The sequence below is a fragment of the Ascaphus truei genome, chromosome 2, assembly GCF_040206685.1.
Source record: "Ascaphus truei isolate aAscTru1 chromosome 2, aAscTru1.hap1, whole genome shotgun sequence".
NCBI classification, from domain to species: Eukaryota; Metazoa; Chordata; class Amphibia; order Anura; family Ascaphidae; genus Ascaphus; species Ascaphus truei.
Window position 1 is genome coordinate 379,562,235 of NC_134484.1, and position 27,894 is coordinate 379,590,128.

Here is a 27,894-nt window from a genome sequence, read left to right on the forward strand (position 1 = left end):
AGAGGGGGGGGGCTCGCTTGGGGGGTGGCAAAGGTGCGGAGTCGGGGTCACAGGCAGAGGTCAGCAACAGGAAATCCACAGGCAAAAGGACAGGGAATACACAGGAACAATAGATAGGACTGTGACAGGAACAGAACCTTGCAGCCTTGAATAGGTAGCTGCTATGAACCAAGATTGCCGCAACAGCCAAGTGAGGGCAAGTTCCAGCAAAAACCAGGACCGGAATGCAAAACCAGACACGGATCAAGTGTAATCCTCACATTGGTGCAGCGGGCTATTCGCAAATGAGTTACGTTTTTACGATTTGTTTATACTTCTACCTCATGCTCGGCACCCTCCGAAAAGTTTCCCAATTCAAGGAACGCAGCCCGGATAGCTAACAGTTTTTTCTCCATAATAGTGTAATTAAGTTCAGCACTGGCCAATTTTCGCGACAGAAAGGCGATTTGGTGGATGAAGTAATCCATACGAGATGTTGGGGCAGAGCTGCTCCAATGACTGACTGAATCCGAAGCACCTGTTTCAACAATGAAGGGCTGCTGAGGATCGGGGTGTGTACAGGTACAGTAGTACATTTTTATTTTAATTCCAGAAAAGCGGTCTCAGCTTTGGTTTCCCAGGAAAACAAAAGACAGGGGTACAAAAGACAGTAATAATAATTACTTGGTTATTTAGTTAAACCCTTTGGCCAAAGCGTCGTCAGCCTGCATACCAAACATCAAGGTATAACCAAAAATGCAGGTCCTACACTACATTGTGAACCTTTTAACTAAATAACCAAGTAATTATTATTATTATTATTGAAGTATTTAAACTTTATACTTATTACCAGTGTTCGACAAACCTATACATTTGCTCGCCCCAGGCGAGTGGATTTAACATCGTGGCGAGCGCCTATTGGCCCAAGCAGCATACGTTTGGTACTAGGTGGCGAGTAGATTTTTTTGTGTGGCGAGTAGATTTTTTTGGTGATTTGACAACCACTGCTTATTACCATATATGTTTTGTCAATTGGATGTAGCATTGGGATCCCCTGTCGTTTGTTGTATACATTTGCCAGGCTCAGTAGCTCTCTTTTTTGACATAAATATATATTCATGACGTGGTGGCTGTAGGAGTTTGAGCTAGCTGGGAATGTGTGTTAATCAATTTCTGACTGGTAACAGCTGTATGGAGGTAGGTGGTATCTCCCCCCAGAGCTCACTCCTCCTCACCTTTTTAACTTGGGAGGTCTTTTCACTTTGCTGCAGGAACAGGACCTACTATGATTCTTCCCCCTCATACAGAGGTAAAGGGAGGGTTCACAGTGTAGTGTAGGACCTGCATTTTTTGGTTATACCAATTGTTTGAGTATCTTTGTTGGAGTTATATTGTTATCAATGCGGCAACTTTTTCTTTGGAGAATTACTTTATATTTGTAGGTCCGAAGGGTATAGATGTTTGTGTTCAATTAGTTCATAGATCAATAAAACAATCTAAAAGTTTTGGGGGTTCCATGAGCTGTTGAAAAATCAAAAGAACCAACAACTAAATAGTTTTTTCATGGTATTGAAATTGACTTGTTCGGTAAGGTTTATTATTTAGTTGCTGGTTATCAGTGGTGTTGTGAATATACTTGTTTGTATACTTAAAGACAATGACAATAATGCATCTATAAGATGATTCTTACGTAAAGCAAAGTGTGTCCCTCGCTCTTTTGTATTTTATTCGCTTTTTGTAAAGTTCTGTGGCATCAGGTTTCCCCTTTCGCTGACACAGGGACCAGCCATCCCCAGCAATGCCGGGCTCTTTGGCAGTGAAGATGTTAACAGGAAGCATCTGAGATCCACATAGTAATAATAATAATAATAAAAGGAGGGTGTCAGCAGAGCAGGTCTGAAAATGAATTCAGCTCCTCTGACATACAATGGCACTAAATGGCAGGCACACAATTGTTTGAAGTGTTACAAAAATGTCAGATCCTGGTTTGTTCACGATCAGCAGATAGCAGAGTAGATTGATCAAGGAGGCGCTGGTTCCTGAGACTGCAGGGTTCACAATATTTAGCAAGACTCTTAGCAGAACGGCTGCAAATATTCTTTCATGTTGAAACAATTTTGTAACTACAAATGTCCAAAAAATGGTTTGTACAAGCTTTTGCTATTTAACATTTGCACAAATATTCGGGAACTGGTGTAAACATTGCACATGTCTCTGGTCTCTCTTGCTGGATGTTGGCCAACCTAGGTCAATGGTACAAAGACCTGCAACACATTGCAGTCGTTGAAAAGTGATCAAATGAAATTATTTTGCAGGTTGTGCCAGCTTTTAAACCCCCGACATTAGATGTTTTACATTTCAGAATCTCACTGGTCAGTTTGGAGACATGCAGAATTACAACCAGTAAAAATATATTATTTTCTCCAAAACAAATCACTATTTGATAAAGTAAAAAAACATTTATTAATGCAAATAGTTTTTCCTGGTAAAATCCTACATTTTATTTGAAATTGATTTTATTTTTTATTTCTAGCGAAAACCATGAATTCTTAAATTGCTGTGCATTTTGTTATTTTAAATTTGCAATGCATTATATGACTCTCACTGCTTTAATGACGTTTTTGCCATATACATTTTTTTTCGCTAGCTCAACAGGTTTTTCCGTATATAATTAATTGATGTGGCACAGGCTGGCTTTTTCCCCCATTGTGTAATAATAATAAAATAGTCTCCGATTCTAGATGAACTCCCAGGCCTGCTTAATGCATAGCTTGTCTCCAGCGACTGCATTCCCATAGCTCAGAATGACCCCAGATACAGCACATTGTACTAGCCTGTCACGTGTGACAGAAAGTGCTGGCTCTCCTTTTCACAACAAACATGAAACATTTGCACCTCCAGCATTTTTACACAATGGGGTACATGTTAGCAAGTGTACATGTAAGTTTCCTAAAGTGATCTCATCTCTTTTCTTTTTAAATTTCATCTTTCCATGCATGGGAGGGTCTCCCCCCGCTTATTGAACAGTTTTCAGCAACCTTTCGGAGCAACACATTAGAACACATGAGAGTTTTGATTCTGCTTGTGTTTGGTGAGTACCAGGATGCTGTCCTTACAATAATGTCATGTGTACTTTACAGCTCTGTCTTATAGTCTGGAATCTGGATGTATAGTGTTTGGAGTTGGATAACAAAAAGTGTAACGTCGGCAGTGTGTTCTGGAAAACATGCATTGTTTTATTAGCTTTTAGTTTGCATTGTTGTGCTTACGTCCGTTAAATCTTAAGTAAGCAACGGATGACTGTTATCACAATGTATAGCATAGTAGTCTATGTATTTGCAGCACGAGTATGTGAGATATTTTAATGATTGGAACAGTTTAATAGCTCTGGATTACAATAAACAAATTTCTCGGATTTCGTCCAGTTTAACTGGAATTTTTTTCCCTACTGCTGCTTCTGTTAAAAATTCAATAGGTTACATTTTAATATATGGATTTAAGAAAGGAATAACTTAGTAGATGACTGTGGCTTCTATAGTGGTAATTCTGCAGACTGGCCAATATGTGAAAGGTACATATATTTCATAATATTTATTTGCCATTTATTGGACTGCAGGAACTTTTGTCAGGGATAAATCAGAAAAATTACATTTTCAGTTAGTGTAAACAGAAAATCTCCCAATAAACATGGAGACGTGACCAATATGTACAATGCAGCTCTCATTTGAGAAACTGGGATCAAATGTACAAGTTTGTGTTAAGACTGACAGATTTATTCATTTTGAAGTCACATTTTTTTCATACACTAAAATGCCTCAGTGTACAGTAATACAAATGTTTATTTGCTGTTTAAACAGTAAGCTGCAATGTTGGAAGAATTGGAAGATCTTGAGGGTCCTGGAAATGAAAGGGCAGAAGCACAGCCCCCCAGCACCAAGCCAACCAGAGGCACCAAGCGAGTATTTGGTAATTACAGATGGTGTGGGCATTGATATTTCTTTATGTATTTATCATGTATTTAGACAATGTAACCTTTTAACTTAAAATGCCATTTTATTTATTAAAAAACAAAAAAACCCTTAAAAAATAAACAAAAGCAACTATATGTCAGAAAAGAAAGCACATTTATGTATTCATCAATTGTTTAACCTGGAAATAATACATTGAGAGCTACATGTCATTCAAATATATCCTAGGCCCAGAGTTATGATAACAACACATGTTAATATATCATAAAAGAGTCATGTTGATCACAGATTGCACTTTAAATGATTATTGTTTACTTTCAGATGAAAGATCTGAAACTGGACGTAAGCAAAGTAATTACATGAACTGTTTAACTGCTGCAGGGTTTAGTAACACAATCAGGTTATAGATACTAGTCATTTAGAGCATCTCGCGATTTGTGCTGTGCTGCTTGCAATTCGCTGCTGCTGCCTTCTCAGCATTAATAGTGTGCTGTGTTTCAGGCTAAGGCCCCGCTGCCTCAGACCCCGCGCCCGTACTGCAGACAGGCAGCGCGTGGAGAGGCACTTGGGGCTTTTTCCGGTCCAAAGGGACCCTTTTTGCGAGCGGGGGAGGCGTGGCCAAAATGGGTGGGGGGGGGGCGGCCATGACGTGAGGGGGCGGGACCGCCCGTCAGCCGTTCAGCCCCTCAACTCCTCAGCCGTTCAGCCGCTCAACTGCTGAGCCCTTCAACTCCTCAGACAGAGACACGCACACACACACACCGACAGGCACTTACGCACTCACAAATACACACGTGGGGTGTGAATCGGAGCCCGGGGGAGCGGAGCAGAAGGGGGAATCGGAAGGGGGACCCCCCCCCCCAAGAGGAGAGAGTCTGTGGGAGGGAGCAGGGGGGACTTCCTTGGTGCTGCAGAGTTTATTTAAAATCGCTGCTTTCCCCCCACACTCTCCTCCCCTGCTCCTGAAGCCTCCCCTCCTCATTGGCTCACAGCCGCACCACGTGACGCGTCGCTGCTTGGGATTACAATTCTCTTGAATCCCCTGGCGGCTGACGCGTCACAGCGTGCAGTGAGCTGTGCAGCGAAGGGGGGACTGGGACCGGCTCGGGAGGATTCCCCTGCTGGTTGGGAACGCTCGTGCGGCCGCCCGCGCCGCCGGCCGCAGCGGGTCCCAGCCCTTAGTTTGCGTTCCTCTGAATCAAATGCATAGAAGTAGCTCAGCAGTGTAATATTACACAATCACACTGGAGAAGGGAAAAAAGAAATAAAAAAAAACAGCACTGAAGATCTCCATATTATTCATTTCAAAATACTGTCCTTATATAATACTTACCATGTACTGTAGCTGTAATCATACACTATTCTTTATTGCTCCCGCACATTTCACAAAACATTCGTACAGTACATGCACAGAGGTCTGGTACACGTTTATACAAATAATACCAGGTCTCGGAATTCATCTTAACAACAAAACATGTCATGTGTTTGCATTTAGCAAGGATAATTGATGCAAATATAGAGCCTCTCATTATCAATTGACAACCCTGCCTTCACGCGGCACCCCTCGTTTCTAACAAAATGGGCTCTGTCGACCCTTGGGCTTAGCGTCCCTTGGGTATATCCAGCTAAACAACTTCCACGGATCTTTTTAAAGTGACGTTTTCCGTGGAAGTCGCCTATACCCATCCGTTGTTGGTGAAGAGGCGGAACGTAAGTAAGTAAGTTTGCATTTAGAAGTGGGGGTACCACTCAGGAAATATTCATGCTTCTTATAGATCTGGGAATACTTGTTTGGCCTGAGCGCGGTATTCATTTAATTTATTTGGCTTACATGACGTAAAAGCCTAAACTTGATGAATAGATGTTGTTCTTTTGGAGCTTCAACAATTGTATTGTTATGGAATTTCTTCGGGTTTTGTGTTTGTATTTGCAATGCATGAAACAGTATTTGTTTCTCAGTTGGGCATTAGGCAGCAATATTTATGAATACGAAGAGTTTTTCCCAGGCCAGCTGACCTGAGTAACAAGAAAAAACATGTCACTATAGGTTAGAGCAGCGGTGCGCAAACTGGGGGGGGGGGTGGCGTGGGACATTTCTGGGGGGTGCGGCGGGGTCAGAGGCCCCGCGCTCTTCCCCGAGGCATTTAAATTAAACAATCTAGAATTACGTTGGCTACCTCAAGCACATAAAAAAAAATAACATTATGATAGGGTTGTCAGGTGTCCAGTATTGAACCGGTCCTGTATTTGGAAACTGTCCCGTAAACAATTAGAGGTATACTGAACATGTGTGTGTCCAGTATTACCTGTCTGGACATAGTGACCTGACCGGCTTGGGGGACCGCAGGATTTCTCTGAGCAGGGAGAGAGCAGGGCAGTTGCTAGGGGGCGGGGCAGCTTTCTCCATTCTGATTGGCTGCTGCTGGGTAATAGAGCCAATCAGGAGGTGGTGTCAGTAGCCTGGGGATGGGGCCAAGGAGAGGAGGAAACAGCATGGGAAACAGCAGAGAGGTGAGAGGATTTGTGTGTGTCACCGCTTGGCACCTTTCAGCATTGTGTCCAGTAGTTTTGGCGAAGCCACCTGGCAACCCTAATTATGAGAAGACGGCAAAACCTCTACAGCACACAACATGTAAAACACAATTTTTTTCAGAATATCTTGAAAACTATAAACTCTGGACATAAGCATTTTTCTAGAATATATATGTTAATATAATCTGTAGTTGTCCTAATTTGGGGGGGGGGGAATGCATTCAGATGTATTTTTCTTTACTTGGGTGCAACAAAAATCCACAAATGAAATAAAGTTGCATTGGGACAAATGTCCTCCAAATCTAACACTTCAGTCGTTCAGCACGGACATATGCAGCCTCCCAAGCCATAAAACTGCTCCGTGCCACACTATTTGGGACTCAAAGTTGTGTGTAAGCATATATACACAATACGACAGCATAGATATGAACTGCTTTTCCGACCCTTCTATATTCTAAAACTAGCGTTGAAATGGTAGATATGCCTCTGTGGACCAAGTGAATGGGCTGTAACATGTCTTCCAGGAATGGCAAGGGTCTTATAGAATAGCACCATTTAGTAAACATGGCCTTGTATGTCTACGTTATTTCACTTTGTGGAAATCGTTATATATATATTTTGCTAGGATTGACTCTAAAAATCTCCACGGCTGCATTTCAGTGACATTTCTCCCCGCAGTTCAGTGCAGGTTATTACTGCTAAGATAACTATTGAGTGTCCATTATTTTCAAGACGGTTTCAGCTGTTTTTGGAGACAGTCATGTTGGACGCTCATGTAACCTTTTTTGTGCTTCCTTTGTCAGGCCCAGCTTTAAACTACCTCATGGGTCCAAGATTTCTGGTCTATGTAAGCTGTGCACTATCAATATGGGTAAGATATGGATCATACATTACAGTGATATAATAAAAAGCTAATGAAACCGAGATATGCACCAACATGAGGGGGACAAAGCCTCTATTTCCATAGTGCTGAAATTATTATAAATCGTTATCACTCATTAAAAAGTCACAATCGCTATTAATTTAGACCTCATTATGTATCCCACCATGGATGAAATACCTTTAATTATTAGGGGGCCGGGGGTTTCTACCTTATTCCAAATGAAAAGAACAACTTAACCACTTGGCTGCCAGAGGAGCACTGCAGGTCCACACGGCAGCTAAAGGGTTAAATTACATTTATTTGATCAATGAAAATACATTTTTAAAAGGCTTCTATTTTAGTATGGGATGAGGCTCCTACACATGATTCAGCCAGATGGGGGTTGCAAAGACTGGCCCTGGATGAAGTTGTCCTTTAAATGAGCATTCTGGGTAACAAGAACGGGGGAGCTCAACTCCAGTCCTCAAGCCCCCTTACCTCCCCCCCAACAGACCAGGTTTCAGGATATCCCAGCTTCAGCACAGTTCGCTCAATCAGAGGTTCAGTCCAAGACTGAGGGGCTTATTGTGTAAGCTCCGTTAGCGCTTTGCCGTGCGTTCTGCAAAGAAAGCCCCATTTAAGTCAATGGAGCTTTCCGTGCAGATTGCTCGGGACAGCCTAACGGAGCTTACACAATAAGCCCCTAAGCCTCTGATTGTGCCCACCTGTGGTACAGCAAAGACTGATTGTGCCCACCTGTGCTGAAGCAGAGACTGATTGAGCCATCTGTGCTGAAGCAGAGACTGATTGAGCCACCTGTGGTACAGCAAAGACTGATTGTGCCCACCTGTGCTGAAGCAGAGACTGATTGAGCCACCTGTGCTGAAACAGGGACTGGTTGAGCCCCATGGGCTGAAGCAGGGTTATCCTAAAAACCTGACTTGTTGGGGGGGCTTGAGGACTGGAGTTGAGCCCCCCTGAACTAGAGGATGCACAGACATGTAAAATTGCCTGCGAGATAGGTCACTGTTTAGTTGGGTAATGGAACTGCCGTTTGTATTTTTTATTCTCTATTAGGGGGATCGCATGTGGCATTTTGCTATCTCTGTATTCCTGATCGAACTGTACGGACATAACTTACTTCTAACAGCTGTTTTTGGCTTGGTGGTGGCTGGCTCTGTATTAGTCTTTGGGGCTTTAATTGGAGATTGGATTGACAGGAAACCACGAAATAAAGGTATATTAAGTGTTTGTTTAAGAACAATAATCATATTTTAATCAGGCTACCTGTTGTACATTTAAAACCAGAGACGAACATGAAACACCGACAGAGCTCAATGCACATCCAGCAAAACTTTATACACGGTACAGTGCCTAAATATACATGTATAGATATCTATTAAATAAATGGTCTTTTAGTTTAACATTTTGGCCAAATTGTTGTAAGCCCCTGAGCCACTGCACGACAGACCACACCTCAAGGGTCCCTACATGGTGTGATGTCCGCGGTGTGTCTTGCCACAATAGACCCTCTAGGTCCTGGCAGGGACCGAAAGCCACGAGGGACACCGCCTTCCCCTCTCTCCGGTGCTACACAGAGCATACACTGAATAGAGTCTCGCGTGAACTCGATGATGTCAGCGAGGTTTCAGCCGGGGAGAGTTCACAGTGTAAACAGGAACTTGAATGTCTGAATGGCTGGTAGCAAAATGCTAGCAAAGCAGCAGGAGTGCAATAATGTAGATGAGTGCAAATAAAATATATATAAAACCAGAGACATAACATAAAACACAGACAAAGCTCAGTGCACATCCAGAAAAACCTATATACGGTACAGTGGCTAAATATACATGTATAAATAACTAATAAATAAAATGGTCTTTTAGTTTAACATTTTGGCCAAATTGTTGTAAGCCCTTGAGCCAAACTTCACGACAGACCACGTTCAAGGGTCCCTACGCTAATATAAATTCTTAATAACCTGTGCATTGCCAGGAAGAATGATTTATAATAAATCTGTCAAAATTAGTTGCAAAGTTCTAAGTCTGATTGAAGCTTTTATTAACCTGTACATTACCAGGAAAAGCACTCTGTATTAGAGTTGTCACAATCCCACTGCAAGCAGGCAAGTTCCCCTGAGAGTGGGAGATGCTATGGAGTGAGCTTTTAACCATTTATAAGTGGGAGGGGGTGAGCTTAAATTAATAGGAGGTTGCCACCCTCCAATCAGCTAAGACCAGATGAACAAGAATTGTAAAACATATAGAACACCCACAAGCTCATATTGAACCCTCATAATAACCACAACATATATATAAGCGTATGTGTCACAGAGGAGTGCTACTGAGCATGGCAATATAATACATCTCTGTATTCCTGATGGGACTATACGGACATAACTTACTTCTAACAGCTGTTTTTGGCTTGGTGGTGGCTGGCTCTGTATTAGTCTTTGGGGCTTTAATTGGAGATTGGATTGACAGGAAACCACGAAATAAAGGTATATTAAGTGTTTGTTTAAGAACAATAATCATATTTTAATCAGGCTACCTGTTGTACATCTTGTACAAAAAAACATATTGTTCAAAAACCTTTCAGCATAATTAGTACAGTTGGTATTCCTGTACAGTTCTTTTGTTTGGATGCTAACAGCCCTTATTATTAGTGACATGCGGGCAGAGTGTTAAAATCTTTTAATAGCAGAACTATATTAATTATTCTACCTTCTGTAGCGTTTGTGTCAAAATAAATAAAACATTTTTTCTTTATTTAAGAGTTGATATATTTAACTTTCACTTGTGCGTCTGTATGTTTTCAACATGTCCGCAAAACCTGCTTGCCATACGATCTACTATTACTACATTGCAGATTATAATCCCGTGCACAGCAGCACTTTTTAGCTTCCTATCCATTTTAAAAATGTATGCATTTGTGTGTTGATTTACATGATTTATACTGCAAAGACAGAATGCCCTTGAATGTGTTGCAGAAGCGTGCATCATTTCCCCCATATATATGTATACTGCACCGACACACTTTATTCGAGCAAATACCCAGTATGTACCTGGCAGATACCTGGAATGCGCCGCTCCTCACCTCTGACAAGCCCCGTTGCATTTGCCTTCCCAGCCTGGGTTCATGCCTGGCTGATGGGCGGCTGATCTGTTAAATGATAATGATTAGGATTTAATAGGCTGCAATGCTTCGCGTGTCTACCATATGGCATAAATTCATGAATTGTAATGCAGTATATATATATATATACTGTGCAGTATTGCAGCCAGCGGGAATAAAATGCTTCAATCCCAGCTTAGAAAATACCTCAATGCACTCGGGCAGAAAACAGTCACAAACCTCAATACACCCGGGTATACCCGAATTCGTGGGACTAGCCAAGCTCGAATAAAGTGTGTCGCCAGTGTACATTATATTGTCATGCAGAGGCTAAAATGCAGCAGACAAGGTCTCTGGGTAGTGGCTGGCAAATGGACAGCCAGTGAGTGTAAAGCCTGAAGTAAATAAATATAGAAGCAATAAGATCACTGAAAGATAGCTCATTTGCCCTTTGCCTGCATTACTGATCCTGCATTGTGGATCTGGTACTGTAGCAGGCCAGACACCTTGTGGATGAAAAGAAAACCTTTCAAATGGATCGGACGCTAAAACATGCCACACTATGAATGTTCCTTGCATGTCATTGCCCAAGATCACTGGTTACGTCCAAGGACTCCCAGTGATTAAAGTAGCAGTAAGAGAAGGTCTGTCGGAATAAGCTAAGTGATACCTCTTGTGCCCAATTCTTGTAGTCTGTCGCCCTGGGACTGTCTCCTGTCAGGGAAGCAGTAATGGACATTTCAACCAACGTGACTGCTAGATTTGTAGATGTGTTAATTACACAAACTCTTCCCATAACCTACCTGGGTGGTAATCAATAACATTTAATAATTGACTTGCAGAAATATCAAGGCTCTAATATTTATAAGCAGCTGTGGAGAAACACACAAACTGTATCTGCTTGCAGTTCTCATAGCGAGAACCAAAGAGAAAGTCATGAGCCTTGAATGGGCCCAACAATATAGTGTATTATTGTGCACAATCTGTGCGGTTCTGAATTTGTCACACTTGTTACTTTACTCAGCAGTGATGCAAAAACTCTTAATGAGAGTATATATCAGTATATTTAGCAGAAAATATGACAATTATGTTCATTGTTCACCACCTAATAATCAGTCATTGCAAATGTCACTGTAATTAGAACATTTAATCTGTGCCTGTTTGTTCTAAAATCATCACTTCTATTTGTAAAACTAACAAACATGCAAAATAATATAAATTACTTTGTATTTCCAATGGTGTTTTCTGCTGTTTTAGATGACGTAGAACAAGAGTTCTGTTTACACCAGGGGTGGGCAATTATTTTGGCGGGAGGGCCACTTGACAAGATTTGGTAAGTTTTGCGGGCCACATACGTAATGTAAAATCTACATTAAGTGTATGGCCCGCGAAGCGTACCAAAGCTCCCTTCACCAGCTTCTCCCCTACATACGCTTCTTCTCACCTCCATATCCCCTACTCTTTCTGTCTCACTTCCTTCACACTTTCTTACCCCCTCACTCACCGCCTCCTATTCTCTCACTCACTCTCCCAACTCTCCTTTCTCTCACTCTCTCCCCTTCTTTCTCACTCTCCCCTCTTCTCTATTAATCTGCTTCTCCATCTCTCTCCTCCCTGTCTTGCTCATCTCTCCCCCTTTCTCTCACTCACTTCTCTCCCCCTCTCTCTCACTCACTCTTCTCCCTTCTATCCCTCTCTCACTCTTTTCCATTCTATCTCTCTCACTCTTCTCCCATCACTCTCTCTCACTCTTCTCTCGTTTCTCTCTCACTCAATCACTCTTCTATCTCACTATTCTCCCCCCAATCTCACTCACTCTCCCCCCTCCCTCTTTCCCCCCTTCACACCCCTTCTCTCTCCCCTCACTTCCCTTCTCTCTCACTCTTCTCCACCCATCGCAGACCCTACCTGTAGAAGGCTCAATGTGTGTCCTTGCGTGGGGGTGACAGGAGCCCACCCAGGTGGTGATACCTTCCTTGTTAGGCCCACCTGGGTGGGCTCCCGCTGCGCTGCTGCCTCCGTCAGCCACACACCATGCAAACCAACCCGTGGGTCCTACTTGGCCCACCTCTGGTTTACACGTTTTGTTGGGTAGCTTTTGAGGCATGATAGTGCTATTTAAAACGTCACACTGCCTACTTTTGTAACTAGATTTATATTGCTATGTTTTCCTCTACAGTTGCTCATGCATCATTATTCATTCAGAACTCCTCTGTAACTGCCTGCTGCATAGTCCTGATGCTGGTATTCTCTTATAAAAATGAGATAGAGCAGATATGGCACGGATGGCTCACAGTAAGTCTTCTTTTTTATTCTTAATACTGAATTCCTTCTTTAAAATGTTTTCTCCTGCTTCTTGGCGTGCTGAGAGCCCCCAGCCCAATAGTGACAGACTCTTGATGTGAAGAACAACAAGGCCACGGCTATATTTTATAATATTAGATTGATTGTCTCTTCACAAACCCCCTGCCAGGCAGCCCGGCTGTAGTTCAGAGCCCAACGGCATCGCCACGGCTTGTGACTCCCGCTTCTACCCATATAAGGGGTAGCAGAATTATTCCACCGGCCCTAATGGGGGGGCAATTATCCCCGTATCCTTACACCTCTTGGACTTTCCCAGCCTGGCAGGTCAAATCCCCGCAGACAACTGTGACACAACCTATAACAACAAAACACATATTAGTATAACCGCCCTTTAAAATAAATAAATAAATAGAACAGCGACATATTGATATGTAATGTATATACAAACAGGGAGGGTGGAGGGAAATCCTGGTGTTCCAGAAGGGCCACGTGGGAAGAAGCTCCTCTCACCTCATGCCGGCCCCTATATACCCCTCTCCAACTCCCTACATGTCAAACCCCCTGCCCCCCGGGCTCAACTCCGTAGCTGCCTGGGGGAGTGGAGGGAAGGGGAGTAACCGAGAAGGGGTGGGGAGGGATCCCGCTCTCCACGAGAAGGGGTGGGGAGGGATCCCGCTCACCACGAGACTCCTGTACGACTTTTGATGTAAATGTTTCTTTTAAATGTAAGAAACCCTTTTTGTGGCTTCTTCCAGTAGACACCACATCCAGGTACTTGTAAGGGTTTGGGGTTCCAAAAATTCCTCTTGGGGGTACCTGTTATGGTAAAATGCATTAAAATATGTACGTAAAAGCAGCTGTCACTTTAAAATATGTCAACATTCTTGTTTTTCTTTCAATTCTCCATATACATACAAAACTAACTTTTAATAAAGCGTGCCAGGAATCATTGAGAAAGCGAAAATGGCTTTATAAAAGTTGAATGGCCAAAACCTGTTTATTTGGGGGTATGAGTTATTTATTTATTGAGCGTATCCCTTAGGGTTTAACTGAGCAGTTCCAATAAATAGTTTCACACCTGCTGACTCCAGGGCTCCCGGCTGTTCAGATTTATACTGATTTCTCCTGCAGCTCCGTAAACCTCCTGTGATCACCGATCAAACTTCAGCAACCGGTATATAAAGACAAATGTATTATCTAATTATTTTGGAGCGCTCCAATACTTCTTACTGTAAAAGTTTATGGCCTCCATTTGTTTAGAAAATATCCCCCTCTTGTCCAGCGAGGCGTTTAGTCTGTCAATCAATAGAATACGTAATAAGATATCAGCAATTTTGGCTATAGTAGGTGATCTGGGTCTTAGCCAGTTTATCCGAAGCTTTTAAAATTACACCGAATGTGTTAATATAGTACAGAGCTATTGCCCATTACCTGCCAGTATCCTGCCAGGACAGTCCAGCCACTCCAGGGCGTCCAATCAGCTTTTGACAGAGTTTGTCCAAACTGAGGTGTCTCCAAAAAGCATTGAGATGAAATTTGCAGAAAAAGATGATCCCACTAATTTGTTTATATATTACTTGACTCCAAAATGTCCTAATCCTCCTGCACTTCCAGAGACAACATAATAAATCTGCTAATTAAATTTTACATGTTGAACTGGAGCGAGAGGACGATGGATTGGTGTGTTAACATTTTTGAAACCGTCTAAACGATTATTGGACATAAAGTTTGATGCCATAGGAAGTAAGGACGTTACGTAATGCCTAACTTGCAAACACATAATAGAGGTTTTGTTTAACAAGGAACATTTTTCTTGAAGACTATTAAGAGGAAGAGCAAGTAGAGTATATTTATCTATAAAATTATGAATAGTAGTAGGCCAGATATGTCATATGGAACAAACTGCATATGCAACGGGCATATTACCTGGTGGGAAATTGGAAAATTAGTTCCTCCGTAGTCTATTGGCCCATAACCTAGTTACAGTTTTTCTATGCTTTTTATTATCTGTGATATTAGTGAACATGTATTGATAATTTGAACATCTTTTTTTGTAAGTATAGGGAGCATTTGTGATAAAAAGTGAGAAATAATTTAAATAAATAAATTTGTGATAAATAATTGTGAGAATAACTTGGACACTTTGTTAAACAATATTAAATCCTGGGAGCATAGTTCTCAGGGAAATAGCTAAGTATTGTAAGGCCAAGTCAAAAAGCAATGCAAATAAGGGGCATCCTTGCCTAGTGCATCTTTCCAGAACGAACGATTCAGATGTCCCCAAACGTGTAACAATTGCAGTTTTGATAAAGACACTTGACTACACGTAGAAATGCTGAATTAAAATAATGGGGAATTCCGACTTCACATTAACTTGTGTTTGCAATCAAACAGGTATTCTGTTACGGAGTGGTAATCATCCTGGCTGATTTAGCAAACCTTGCAAGTACAGCGCTGACAATAACTATTCAGAAAGACTGGATTGTGGTTATCACAGGAAATAACAGAAGTCAACTGGCTGGTAGGACGTTTTGAGTATATACTGTACATTTAATCTAAATTCTACACTGTGTGATATAAATCGTGTGCATTCAGAAACAGAGATATAATGTAAGCACAGATTTGTATCAAGATCAGGCAATAACAATATTGCAGAATTCATAGTGATGTTTGTGACTAGGATTAAGAAGTATAAGTAAACGCAGTATGTCAAAAAAATTGTAATATTTATTATTGGATAAAGTGTGCTAAAAAATAATAACCAATAGATAAAGTTTGTGAGACTTGTTTACTCTCTTTGCTTCTTTTTGGCCCCTATTCTATAAACTGCTATAGAGGAAACTAACCCATTGACTTCATTAGGACTTCCCGTGTGCTAGCACCGGACCAGCACTCTCGCAGTTTATAGAATAAGGGCTTTGGTTCTCCTTTGTGCTTTATTTCAAAGACAAAGTGCTCATGACATTTAGTACAGATCTTTAGCCCAAAAGGTTTATGCCACATCACCGTTTACACATGTATAATACTAACGACATATAATCAATTGTTATAAGTACAGATGTAGGACTTGCTGTCCTCTGCGTCACGGACAAAAAAGCAAACGTCAGCAGGACAGTGTCTGCCGCGATGCGGGGGTCCATGGGTCTGAATGGGGCCCGTTGTGGCATTAATTCTTCGGTGCCGTGTGACTGAAGACATTCAGTCTTGCTACATCTGCATTTGCTTCTCTCTGACTTGCAAACGGACGCAGGACAAGGGGTTACTAATCTCCTTCATACCCACGGAGTGTGTAACGTCTTTTTATATGCAGTATACTTTCATTACTAATACTAACCAGAGATGGGTGATGAATGGTGCTCACAAATCACTTGTATGCTCTGTGTGAATAATCAGATGGACTCCATAAATGTCCAGGGTGCTGTATAAATGTCCCCAAAAAGGCAGTCCATGCACAAAATAACCCAAGGGAGATAGGAACCTAATGATGTCCACCTGACAACCACATAAATGGCCCTTAATACTTTGCTCCCAAGGGAATAATATATTATGTAATCAATAGTACTAGCATAGGTAATATAGTACAGGGCTATTGCCCATTAACTGCCAGTATCCTGCTGGGACAGTCCAGTCACTCCAGGGCGTGCAATCCTTGAATGTAAGGTCAGAAGATATGGGTAGGAGGAGGAGCACAGCCGTGCTGCTGCTTCTACCCATATCTTCTAATACTAACCAGACCTCCTAAGTCATAAAACATATTTGGATTGCGTCTCTTTCATTTAGACATCAGTATTATTAGTTTCATTGATCAATAACTTCATAGTCATCAATGTGCACGTGAAATGTAAAACTCTGTTTGTTTTACAGTGGCTAGTAAATATGTGCAAAACCAATGAAATATTTAATCCCAATGCTGGAGGGACTGTTGTTATGCCGGATGTTTGCCCCATTAATTAATTCCAATTGTTCCAGACAAAACCCTGCCGGGATATTTGCACACACATGAAAGGGAAGAAAAAGAAAATGTTCAAATCCTTATTACAGAAATCTAATCACTATGAAATACAATACACATAGAACAAGGGGCCGCATTTACAGAGATGCAATTTACAGCCCATGTACTTAAATGAGCCCCTCCACCCCTGAAGAAGTGTGCGTTAGCACATGAAACGGTCGTCAGGTTTCGCGTGACGCCACGACGGTGATGTCAATGCGGGAGGCGACGCACACCAGGAAGCAGCATGCAGTGTGCAGCAACTGATACGGTTGTATAGCGAAGGCTTGTGGCATTAATGAAAGCTAATTTCTACCTTTGTATTTCACATTGCTATTGAGCTGGTATTTTATTTAGACAGATGGCTGTAAAGACACAAGTTACCATTTGTATTGTATTGTATGTCTTTATTTATATAGCGCCATTAATGTACATAGCGCTTCACAGTAGTAATACATGTGACAATCATATAAATAACAAATAATACAAATAACAGGTCATGGGAATAAGTGCTTCAGACATAAAAGTTACATTTGCGCTTAGGTATTATATTGTTTCTACACCCAACATGTACACACTACTTTACTGGGTTAGTATTATGTCTAACCTAGATACCTTACTATATTAGTAGTGCGTCATTGTAACAAACAGTCAGTCTTAACAGCAATTCTGCTGCATACTTCACAATATCCCTACCTAATGCAGCTACAATAATATCTGTTCAATTACCTGATTTCTATTAGTGGTTTATGTATTTGTATCCATCCTATCCCATCAGTTGCTTACAGGAGACGTTGTAATTGTGTACACACATTTCACCATAGTTACTTTGTGTACTGACTGTGTCAATATATTGATCCTGCTTCCGTGTAGATATATCTCTAAGCATTTTATCAGTAAGAATATTTAGAGACATTTATTGGTATTATACTTACCTGAGTTCAGGTTATCCAGTAGTATCAATCTCTGTGTCGCTTATCCTGGGGCTATTTATTAATCACTGTATATATTTATCACATGCGTCGTTGTTTAATAGTATCATTAATAAAGTTTTATTGTTTTTCATATAAAGTAATAGATGTTTTAGTCCTCTTGTCAGTTGGTATCTCTAGAATATTGCTATCTCAGCCTCCTTACTCACACCTTTTGCAACACAAAGAATATTGAGATTCTATGACTTATTAAGTCTTAATATACATTTTTCTACGCCTTGAGTGCAGTTGTGAGAGGGATCTAGTGTAAGGTTTTTGTCCTCACACTTTATGCATGATAGGTTCTCTGTGTCCCTATGCACCGGGTGTATATGTACTTAAGATTACTTGCCATTCAATTAGGTTGACCGGTCAGTCATCTATAGTTGTTTACTTAAATGAGCCCTAAGGTGCTTTATGGCTTAGGGTTGAGCGAGAGGCTTCTAGTTTTACGATAGTCTGAGCTATTACTGTTTTTAGACTCTTGTCCTTCTTGAAGATAATCTTTGTGTGTATAGTTAGGACGTCCCCTAAAACTGGATCACAGCATAAAATGTTCCAGTGTTTCCTGAAACCATTAATAATTAGTGAGAAAGCTCCATTGTATCTAGTAATGAAATTAACATTATTCTCATTATTAAAATAATTATTCTTAGTTTTCTTCCTAATGAACTCTGTTTTGTCCCCATGAAACTTCCCAAGAAGGGTTTCTCTGTCTAGTTGGGATGCTCGTTCCAGTGTTTTGGTCACCACATGTTGGTTATAGTCCCTTTGGATAAATCTCTCTTTTAATTAATTTGCTTGTACAGGGTAATCATCGTCCCTTGAGAAGTTCCAACGTATACGTTGGAACTGTCCATATGGTATATTTTCTATCCATTTGGGGTGATAATTACTTTTGGCACAGAGATAGCCAATACAATCAACTTATTTTCTGAAAGTTTGGGAGTGTATGTTACCCTCATCATTAAAAAGTGCAAAATCTAAAAATGTCATATCATTTGGTTGTAAAAATGAGACTCATGTCATTACTATTAAGGGACTCAAAAAGAGTTCTAACGTTGGGACATTGCCTTTCCATATACATTTGACATCATCTATATACTTTTCTGGACTGAGATATATGGGAGAAAGATATTGTTTTCCCAGATAAAAGCTTCCTTCCACAGTCCCATGAATAGATTCGCCATAGCTGGGTACTAATTTTATCCCATTGCTATTCCACATGTTTGCAAGTAAAAATCCTCCTCAAATTTTAAAAAGTTGTGGGCCATGATAAAATGTATACTGTTGATGATTAAATCTTTCTCCTCCTAGGCCATGTGTCTCTGGTTGCTTAGAAAATATCTTATTGCTTTAATGCCCAAGTCATGTGATATGCAGATGTAAAGAGCCTGGACATCACATGTGACCCATAGACAGGGCTGCTGACAAGGGGGGAGGGAGGAGGCCGGGACCGGTGGTTCTGGGCCCAGCTGCTCTGGACAGCAAGTTGGGCCCAGGCAACTCATCGGAGACTTTGAAGGTCCCCTCCAGCACATGAGTAGGACCGTCTCTCTCTTTGGTACATTGGTGGGCCTCTCCCTGGAGCACATTGGCCTCTCCTTACGGCTGTGTCCCTACCTGCAGGTAGGCCCATATGGTCATTTGCCCTTCTCAGTTCAGGACCTCCTTTTCCCTAGGCCTATACCGCCATACCTTCTGGCCCCTGAGTCCCATACCTACTCCTCCACCCTAGGCCCATACCTACTCCACCCTCCCAGGCCCATACCCACTGCCTCCGCCCGACTCCTAGGCTCATACCTACTGTCCCCTCCTCCAAGGCCCATACATGCTCCCCCCATCCCTGACCCATGCCTACTCCCCCCTCCCATGCCTATACCTAATGCCCCCCTCCCAGTCCCATACTAATCCCCCCTCCAAGGCCCATACCTACTCCTCTCCCAGGCCCATACCTACTCCCCACCCTCCCAAGCCCATACCTACACATCCTCCCAGGCCCATACCTACGCCCCTCCCTCCCAGGCCCATACCTACGCCCCTCCCTCCCAGGCCGATACATACTTCCCACCCTCCCTGGCCCATACCTTCTCCTCCCAGGCCCATACTATCCCTCCATTACCTCCTCCCTCGCCCACATCACTCGTTCTCCTCTCCCCCATAGCTCCTTCTCCCCACATAGCTCTTTCTCCCCTCCCCCCCCATAGCTCCTTCTCCACCCCCCCCCACAAAGCTCCTTCTCCCTCCACATATATAGCTCCTTCATCACCACCCCACATAGCTCCTTCTCCCGCCACATACATAGCTCTTTCTCCCACCACCACGTACAGTAGCTCCTTCTCCCCCTCCACATGGCTCATACTCCCCCACCACATAGTTCTTTCTATAACGAATCTATTAGGTTAAAAGACAACTTAAATGCACTCACAATGTTACATAAGGTAAAAGGATATCTGTTTGTGACCATTACGTTTCTGCTGCTCAGTGGTTTTGGCTGGAGTGACTCCTGTGCTGCATTTTTAGTGACATCACTCCTTAGCACTGCATTCCTTTTATGGATCGCTGACAGGGTCAGAACACACCTACTGTTAGATCTCTACAGATCAGGTCCTTCTAGGGCAAGCAAAACCTTTTCTCCCGGGAGCTACTGAAACGCAACAGAATATGTCATTATTTCAATTAGCGTAGCATACGAGCTCGGAGCTGTGAGAATTCAAGGAGGCTGGTTGTTGAATTGTCACAACTAAATTTTAATGGTTCACAAGCAGGTTTATATACACAAGGCAGGGACAAAAATACAGTTGTCATCTGTTACAAATATGGGTACACATCTAAATTTACATGTATCCTTCACATAATGCCTTTTCTGTAGAGCTTAAAACATTTAACTGCTGAGCAAGAGACATATACAATGGTGACTTATAAGGCAACCTTATCCTCTGTGGTCTTGTTTTAACAATATTTTGACAGGCATTGAACAGTTGGTCTGAAGCTATTTACGATAGCCTCCCGTGAAAATAGCAAGGCCAGCGTATTCTTTTTAACCTTATCAATTCCAGAAGATAGTCTTAACCTTACACCTACAACCTCCAACACGTTTTGCAATGGCATAAACAAGGCATTACAAGGCATGACCGTAGCAGGTCCTAACACTCACCTGGGTTAAAATTCTTATTTACCTGTATAATTACAGGAAGAATGATCGCATTGGATCTGTCGTAACCTGGCAAAATGAAACCTACCTGCCAACTTGGAAAGTGGGGTGGGGCAAGCTTAAACCTTGGGGGGAGGGGCCACTACCCTCCCATAAGCAGCCGAGACCAGCTGCACACAGTTAACAAAATACACAGATTCCCAACAAGCTCTGAGAAACCCCAACCATTACCACATTATATATATATATATATATATGTAGCCGTGACCCCCGATTCACCCCAAAGAGCGGGAGGTTGCACTTGCAGGCAATAGTTGCAAAAGTGCAAAACTACTTGCAGTAGTTGCAAAAGCCCGCGAAGGAGGAGAGTGTATTTGGCGGGAGGGAGCAGTCCCTTGACCCAGCAGCCCTGCGGGGAGGGTCAGGTGAGAGAGTCGAGCTAATTGTCTGAGGAGGTGCCGGAGATATAGGCAGTGGTTGCACGCACGTGGAGCTAGAGCTGGTTGGAGAGGAGACGGAGAGTCTGTGAGGGGAGGTTGAACCGCCCCGGCGCAGGCCATGTGCCCCAGGCCCAGTTAGCCCTGAGTCACCTTAGAGACAAGCTGAGCTAGGGATCGCCTTAGCGAGGTTCCTGTTCCCATAGTATCTGTAAGCCTTGACCGGGACTATACTGTCGAGAGGGAGGGCTCAGACCCCCACTGGTGTTGCCGGAGTCCGGGTGGGAGTGCCCCGGACCCTAGAGAGAGAGAGAGATAGATCGGTGTAAACGTGAAGATCGTGGCAGTCCCGAGCACCGGAGTGCTTGGCAGGTATTCCATCAAGTGCACCAACGGTACCATTCATTCACCCGAGACACAGTGGCTGCGCCGTCACCCATACACACACATAGGGCCTGCTGTGAGCGGGAGGACTAATCCGTAAGGATCGGACACGGGGTGGGATCACCCGGTGTAGGGTGTGGGAAGTATTGTTGGCGTCCGCCGTGGCGCATGTTGTGGGGCGTCCGCCGTGGCGCAAGATAGTGTTGGTGTCCGCCGTGGCACGCTATATAACGTATATACATATATATATATATATATATATATAGGAATGTTATGGCATGTAATTAACTGTGAGTTTGGTCTGCAAGTAAAAGAGGTTGGTTTTAGAACTTGGCTGTGTAAGTGTAATTCTTGCATATACGTCCTGCGAAGACCCACTCCCCCTTTGGCGGGAGCTGTTGCAGGGGGAGGCGCTGCACCCGATATATATATTGCGCGCACCCCAGGCTCTCTGTGGCAGAGACTTAGGCCCTGTGAGCCTGCAGGTAATACAGCACAGAGTAGCGGCTTGCTAGTGATAGGAAGCAGGGCTACATATATATATATATATATATATATATATATATATATATATATAAGTGTAAAAGGAGTGCTAGTGGGCGTGGCTAAATGTATACAACAAAAAACAAAAATGCCCAAAGCTACTTCCAATGTGACACAAATACACAGTGCAATAGCTATATATTCTCTTGTAAAAGGGTCATTTAGTTTAACCCTTTGGCCAAAGCGTCTTAAGCCTGCTGCCACTTACAAGGCATGACTGTAGCAGGTCCTAACACTCACCTGGGTTAAGTGAGTGCGATCATTCTTCCTGTAATTATACAGGTAAATAAGAATTTTAACCCAGGTGAGTGTTGGGACCTGCTTATGCCTTATAAGTGGCAGCAGTCAATAACATATATTTTTGGATCTGCCTCAATGTTTTTAACATACTTTCTTATATTTAATAAAAAAAAATAGAATAACATATATAACTTTCTATGAGTTATTTATTCAAGCTGAAAATTGCATTTTCATATACTAATTTTCAGGAAATTAATTGTTTGGATAGCCTCCATAACAAAAATTAAAATTAAGGTGTTTGATTTAAGTTATGTTAAAAGATTGTAATGTATTTGCTTCTGTGATTATTAGAAGGTGAGAATCTGCTGAGGATTTTTGAGTTCTTTAGATAATTGATACATTTTTCTTCATTAGAGTATTCACAATTGACATAAACTCAGCAGTGTTCTGATTGTGAGCTTTGGAATAGTAACAGTTTTTTCCTTATAATAAATAAGGCAAAATAAACGACACCTTCAAAGTTTGCTTTCTTTTTATGCATCACTGTTTCGTGCAACACCTTATATAATTGGCACTGACAGTGAACTAGCTAGGTTACTAAAACGTTACTATTGTGTAAACTATTTCATTAATAATATTGAGACTCCATCTCGTGTATCCTTCAGTTGGAAGGTAGCCCTATTGACTGTACAATCTCACCGTATATTGCATAAGATAAAATAATGCATCAGTGCTAACAGTCCTGCAGAAAGCTGCAGTTAAACAATGGTGGCCATTTTTCGAGTCCCTGTGAAATTATTCTGCATTATTATTCCTCCATTATTTTCTTCAATATTTTTTCATTAAATTGCAATATTGTCATTATGACGTCATTTTTTTGGTTGTTTTCTCTGTTTTTACAACCAAGGAATGAATGCAACTGTGAGAAGAATGGATCAAGTCATTAATATCTTTGCCCCTCTGTCGGTGGGCCAGGTCATGACGTGGGCTTCTAATGTCGTTGGCTGCGGTTTCATTCTCGGATGGAACTTGGTCTCGCTGCTTGTGGAATTTATTTTCCTCTCCAGAGTTTATCAAATGGTACCTGAGCTGGCTATTAAAGCACAGCAATCTATAGGAGAACATTATCTAGAAAGACAACTGGAACTTATAAATGTGCAAGGTAAGTCACGGTGCAAAGAAACTCACAGAAGCTTCATATATGTGCAGAGAGCCGAAGAAAACAAACTTAAATGATTAAGGCTCATGAGGGGAATTGAGCACTTGATCATTTTAGTTGATTTTAATGGAGACACAGCAAGGGTTATTTATAAAATGTGTCCAGCTACAATGCTTGTTCAATATCCAGTTTTTGCACCAGATTTGTCTCATTTTTGCAGCTGGAAGAATATGATAAATGTAGGGGTGTTTAAGTTTTAACCCTCGATAGCTACCAACAAGTCAAGTTTTCAGGGCAAGAAGAAAGTTGCCTTAGTTATAATTATAATATAATTTGTTAAGTGTGTGTTAGATAAATCTTGAAGAGCTGGCCTGTTGGAAACCCTTGATGACTGAGCTTGCGCACACCTGAGAATAGTGATCGTGAAAATTCAGACGTTTTACATTTTTTGTATACAGTATTTCTGAAAAATTCAGTATAATTGTTTTAACCAGCCTATCATGCTAACTATATAACATTTCACAATAGAGTTATAGCAGCACTCCAATAAGGGGTCATTCTGGGTAGTCTGGGTGCTCAAATCCACCTATGGCTCAATGTTCCAGGTCTGGCTCCTAATACAGTATCTAAGAAGTAAATAAGGGAAGGCACAGAATAGCTTATAGCACAGTTACTTCTGTATTCAAATTATATCAGGAGCAGGTTCAAAAGTAGTAATGTTTCAGGGTTGCAGCCAATTCTTCACATGGGTGAGGTTGTCTGAAGAAGGAGCTGCGACCCCGAAATGTTACTATGTTTGTTCCTGCTCCTGATATGATTTGAATACAGAGGCAACTTTGCTATAAGCTACTGCATGCCGCCCCTTGTACCTGTAACATTGTGTTTGCATTGTAGATGTGTATTTTTTCTGTCTGTTCCTTTTTTCTTCTCGGTATAAAAGTTAGTTACGTGTACATGACCATCATCCCAATGAATCCCCTTTATCATTTCCAGGTAGTTGTATTTTATGACAGTAGTTCAGTTCATGTTCTGTGTGTGCAAAAAACAGAATGATAGTAATAAATACTATTTGCATCTGAAAAGTTGCCAAATACTTCCAAACTAGAAGTTTCTTTGCAACCCTATTTGTTTATTGTCATTTGTAACAATAGTAACAATATGTGAGAAAATGAATTCGTTTTTTTTTTGTTCAAAATATATTTTTTTATCCAACAGTTGAAAACACTATTTATTACATTTTGTTGGGCGTTAGTTGTCACTTCATGTATGACGGTAAACACCTCAACACTTATCACCCTACCCAAAATGATATGCCATTGCTAGTTTTGTTTTAACAGTTCAAGTCAAGCTCTGGGTCTCAATCTCTCAATGTCGGTAGCTGTAGTATGCTTGCTTAGGTAATTGAACGGAGTAGGTTTACATGCTGCACACTTACAATGCTTATTACAGCCACAGTTACTAAACCGCTTAATGTTTTTGTAGGTGATCTACCTATTTGCTCAGCTGTTGGTGACTTCATTACCACACCAGCTGACCCCAGCGAATCAAATGAGGAGGAACCCCGAAGCCCAGAAACACCAGCAGAGCATACTTCAGTCATTCCTGTTTGCCTTAGAAAAGTGCACAGGATATTGCGTACGTGTACAGATGGCTGGAAATCATACTACAGACAATCTGTCTTTTTAGCGGGTTTGGGGTTAGCCTTCTTGTACACCACAGTCCTCGGCTTTGACTGTATCACCACAGGTTATGCCTACACTCAGGGGATAAGTGGCTCTCTACTTAGCATACTTATGGCCGTATCAGCCATCTCAGGATTAATGGGCACGTTTCTGTTTACTAAACTGAGGAGACATTATGGCTTAGTGGTCACAGGAATTATATCCAGTTGCCTTCATGTTAGCTGTTTAATGCTTTGCGTATTTTCAGTCTTTGCCCCGGGAAGCCCTTTTGACTTGGGCATTTTTTCTGTTCTCATGGGTAAGAACTCTTCTTTAAACAGTGAGAAACTGCATCAGAACCAGCTCCATATTTATCCATCTCAAGGGAATATCAACCAACCTATCCTCCCAGACCGCTCTTCTATTCACTGGACTAACAATACTGTGCTGTTTGAGAGTGTACATGCCGGTGACCACACAGAATCCTACATCTCAATCATATTGCTGTTCTCAGGAGTAATACTAGCAAGAATTGGTGAGTACTCAATCAACTCTTTTCTGTACTGTTAGCCATTTCTTATCTGCTCTCCATTACTCACTTCATAATATCAACCGATATATCCCCCCCGCCCCCCCCAAAAGCCAGAACCTGTTTAATTATCTTTATTTTTTAATTTCAGCTGTTCTTACTCTTTTTCTAACAATAGTGAGAATTTCTCATATTTTTATAGTTTCGTAAAATATTGTCTGTCTCCCTTTATGTGACGTGTCAAGATTTAACATGCTTAGCACCACATATGACATGAACTCAGTAGCATGGAGTGATGGCAGGATTATATTCAGCTGCTTCAATGTAGAACCCAAGTTAACGCCTACACTAGGGATGTACACACGGATTTGGTTAAGAGTTGAAAATGGTCCCTATGACCAGGGCCGCCAACAGAAATCATGGGGCCCAGGACAAATGAAAGGAGCAGGCCTCCCCCCCCCCCCTCCCAAACACAAAGCGCACCTGCCACGCAAAACATTTTTTAGCGCACAACTTTTACTTAACTCTTTTCTTATTGTAATATGGAAAAAAACATTCCAATGCAATCTGTTTATTTTAATATTTTCAACAAAAGACAAAGATACCCAATGCTACATCCAATGTGACGAAAGGCCTGGGGTTGATTCAGTATGGGCCTGGTGGGCGGGGGGTTAAGTGTAGGCCTGGGGGGTGCCGGTAGGGCCTGGGGGGGGTGGAGGATGCCAGTAGGACCTGGGATGGGGGGCAGAGGATCCGGAGGCCTAGGGCAGGGCCCGGGGGGCTTTGAGGGAGGGAAGAAACGTGGCTGGGGGGTCCTGCAGTCTGAACCACACCACTACCGGACGGCAGAGAGTCTGCTGCAGACAGCCGCGGTGGACAGCCAGGACAGAGTGCCGGGAAGGTAGGGGGGAGGAAGGAGGTAGGGGGGGAATGTAGGGGAGGGAGGGAATGTAGGGGAGGGGGGAAAGGTAGGGGGGGACAGATGGACGAGACACGACAGTACAGAGACAAACACAGAGTATACTGTACACACACAACAGTACAAGGTGATACAGTCAGACAGTATAGATAACAGTATTTACTTGTGTGTGTATTTTGAATAAGCAGCTGCACAGCCGGGAACATTCAAACACGTTTCTCCCGCCTTTGCAGTTGCTTATATTAGCTACTAGTCCCGCCCATGAGGAAGGCCCTGATTGGATCTCCACTCCTCAAATTTTTTTCTGACACGGGCACGACCACACAGGGGGCCCGGGTGGCAGGGCCCCCTGACTCACTGGGCCCGGGACGCCAACTCCGGCAGACCCGCCCTGTTGGCCGCCCTGTCTACGACACACAGAAACTGTGCTTTTGAACTACATCGGTACGTGTGCATGGGTTCATTATATTGATCTGCACATGTGAAAGAGAGAGAGGCAACCTTTTCATAAATCTGGAGCTTATTCGGCCTGTTTGGTTAATATTCTATGTTGCTGCACTGTTATGTATGTATGTACTTATTTTCAATTGTTCTGTACATTTTCAAGCTTTTTTTTTCTGGCTGTAAGTACAACTAGTACTGCACGTTTACATCTCAGTGATGGTTTATTGTGCTTTTCTTACATGTAGGTCTCTGGTCCTTTGATCTGACAGTGACTCAGCTTCTTCAAGAGAATATCCCAGAATCGGAACGGGGCATTGTAAACGGGGTGCAAAGCTCAATGAATTATCTGATGGATCTAGTCCATTTCATCATGGTCATTTTAGCTCCACAACCTCAACAGTTTGGACTTCTAGTTATCATTTCAATTCTGTTTGTGATAGCTGGACACACAATGTATTTTTTTTATACCAAAAAATATAAAACAAAAGAGAGGGAATCACTGAATACTCCTGCCTGATAGTCTCGTGATAGCCAATTTTTAAACAGATAACACTCTTTGTAGTATAAGTATAATCTTTGTAGTATGAGTTTTTAGCATGAAGTGTTGGATAACTTTCACAACCTGTCCAATGTTCACCGAATCTGTTCCATTTCTTTTTTTATTATTATTTTATACATGATCCACCCTATTCCATATACAGTT

The 27,894-nt window shown here is 42.1% G+C and overlaps 1 protein-coding gene across 2 annotated transcripts; it reads left to right on the forward strand.

The window, feature by feature from the left end:
- Window positions 1–2,688: 2,688 nt before the first annotated feature.
- Window positions 2,689–27,894, forward strand: LOC142488741 (ferroportin-like). 2 transcript variants are annotated; one of them, XM_075589117.1, is made up of 9 exons: window positions 2,689–3,070; window positions 3,837–3,945; window positions 7,283–7,350; window positions 8,419–8,578; window positions 12,635–12,750; window positions 15,154–15,280; window positions 23,387–23,641; window positions 25,121–25,834; window positions 27,437–27,894. In XM_075589117.1, exons 2-9 carry the CDS (start codon window positions 3,846–3,848, stop codon window positions 27,706–27,708), a joined length of 1,812 nt encoding a protein of 603 aa, XP_075445232.1. In that variant the 5' UTR covers window positions 2,689–3,070; window positions 3,837–3,845; the 3' UTR covers window positions 27,709–27,894. The 2 variants fall into 2 exon arrangements, with proteins under 2 accessions (XP_075445232.1, XP_075445231.1); XM_075589116.1 differs by lacking the exons at window positions 2,689–3,070; window positions 3,837–3,945; window positions 7,283–7,350; window positions 8,419–8,578 and adding an exon at window positions 9,712–9,841.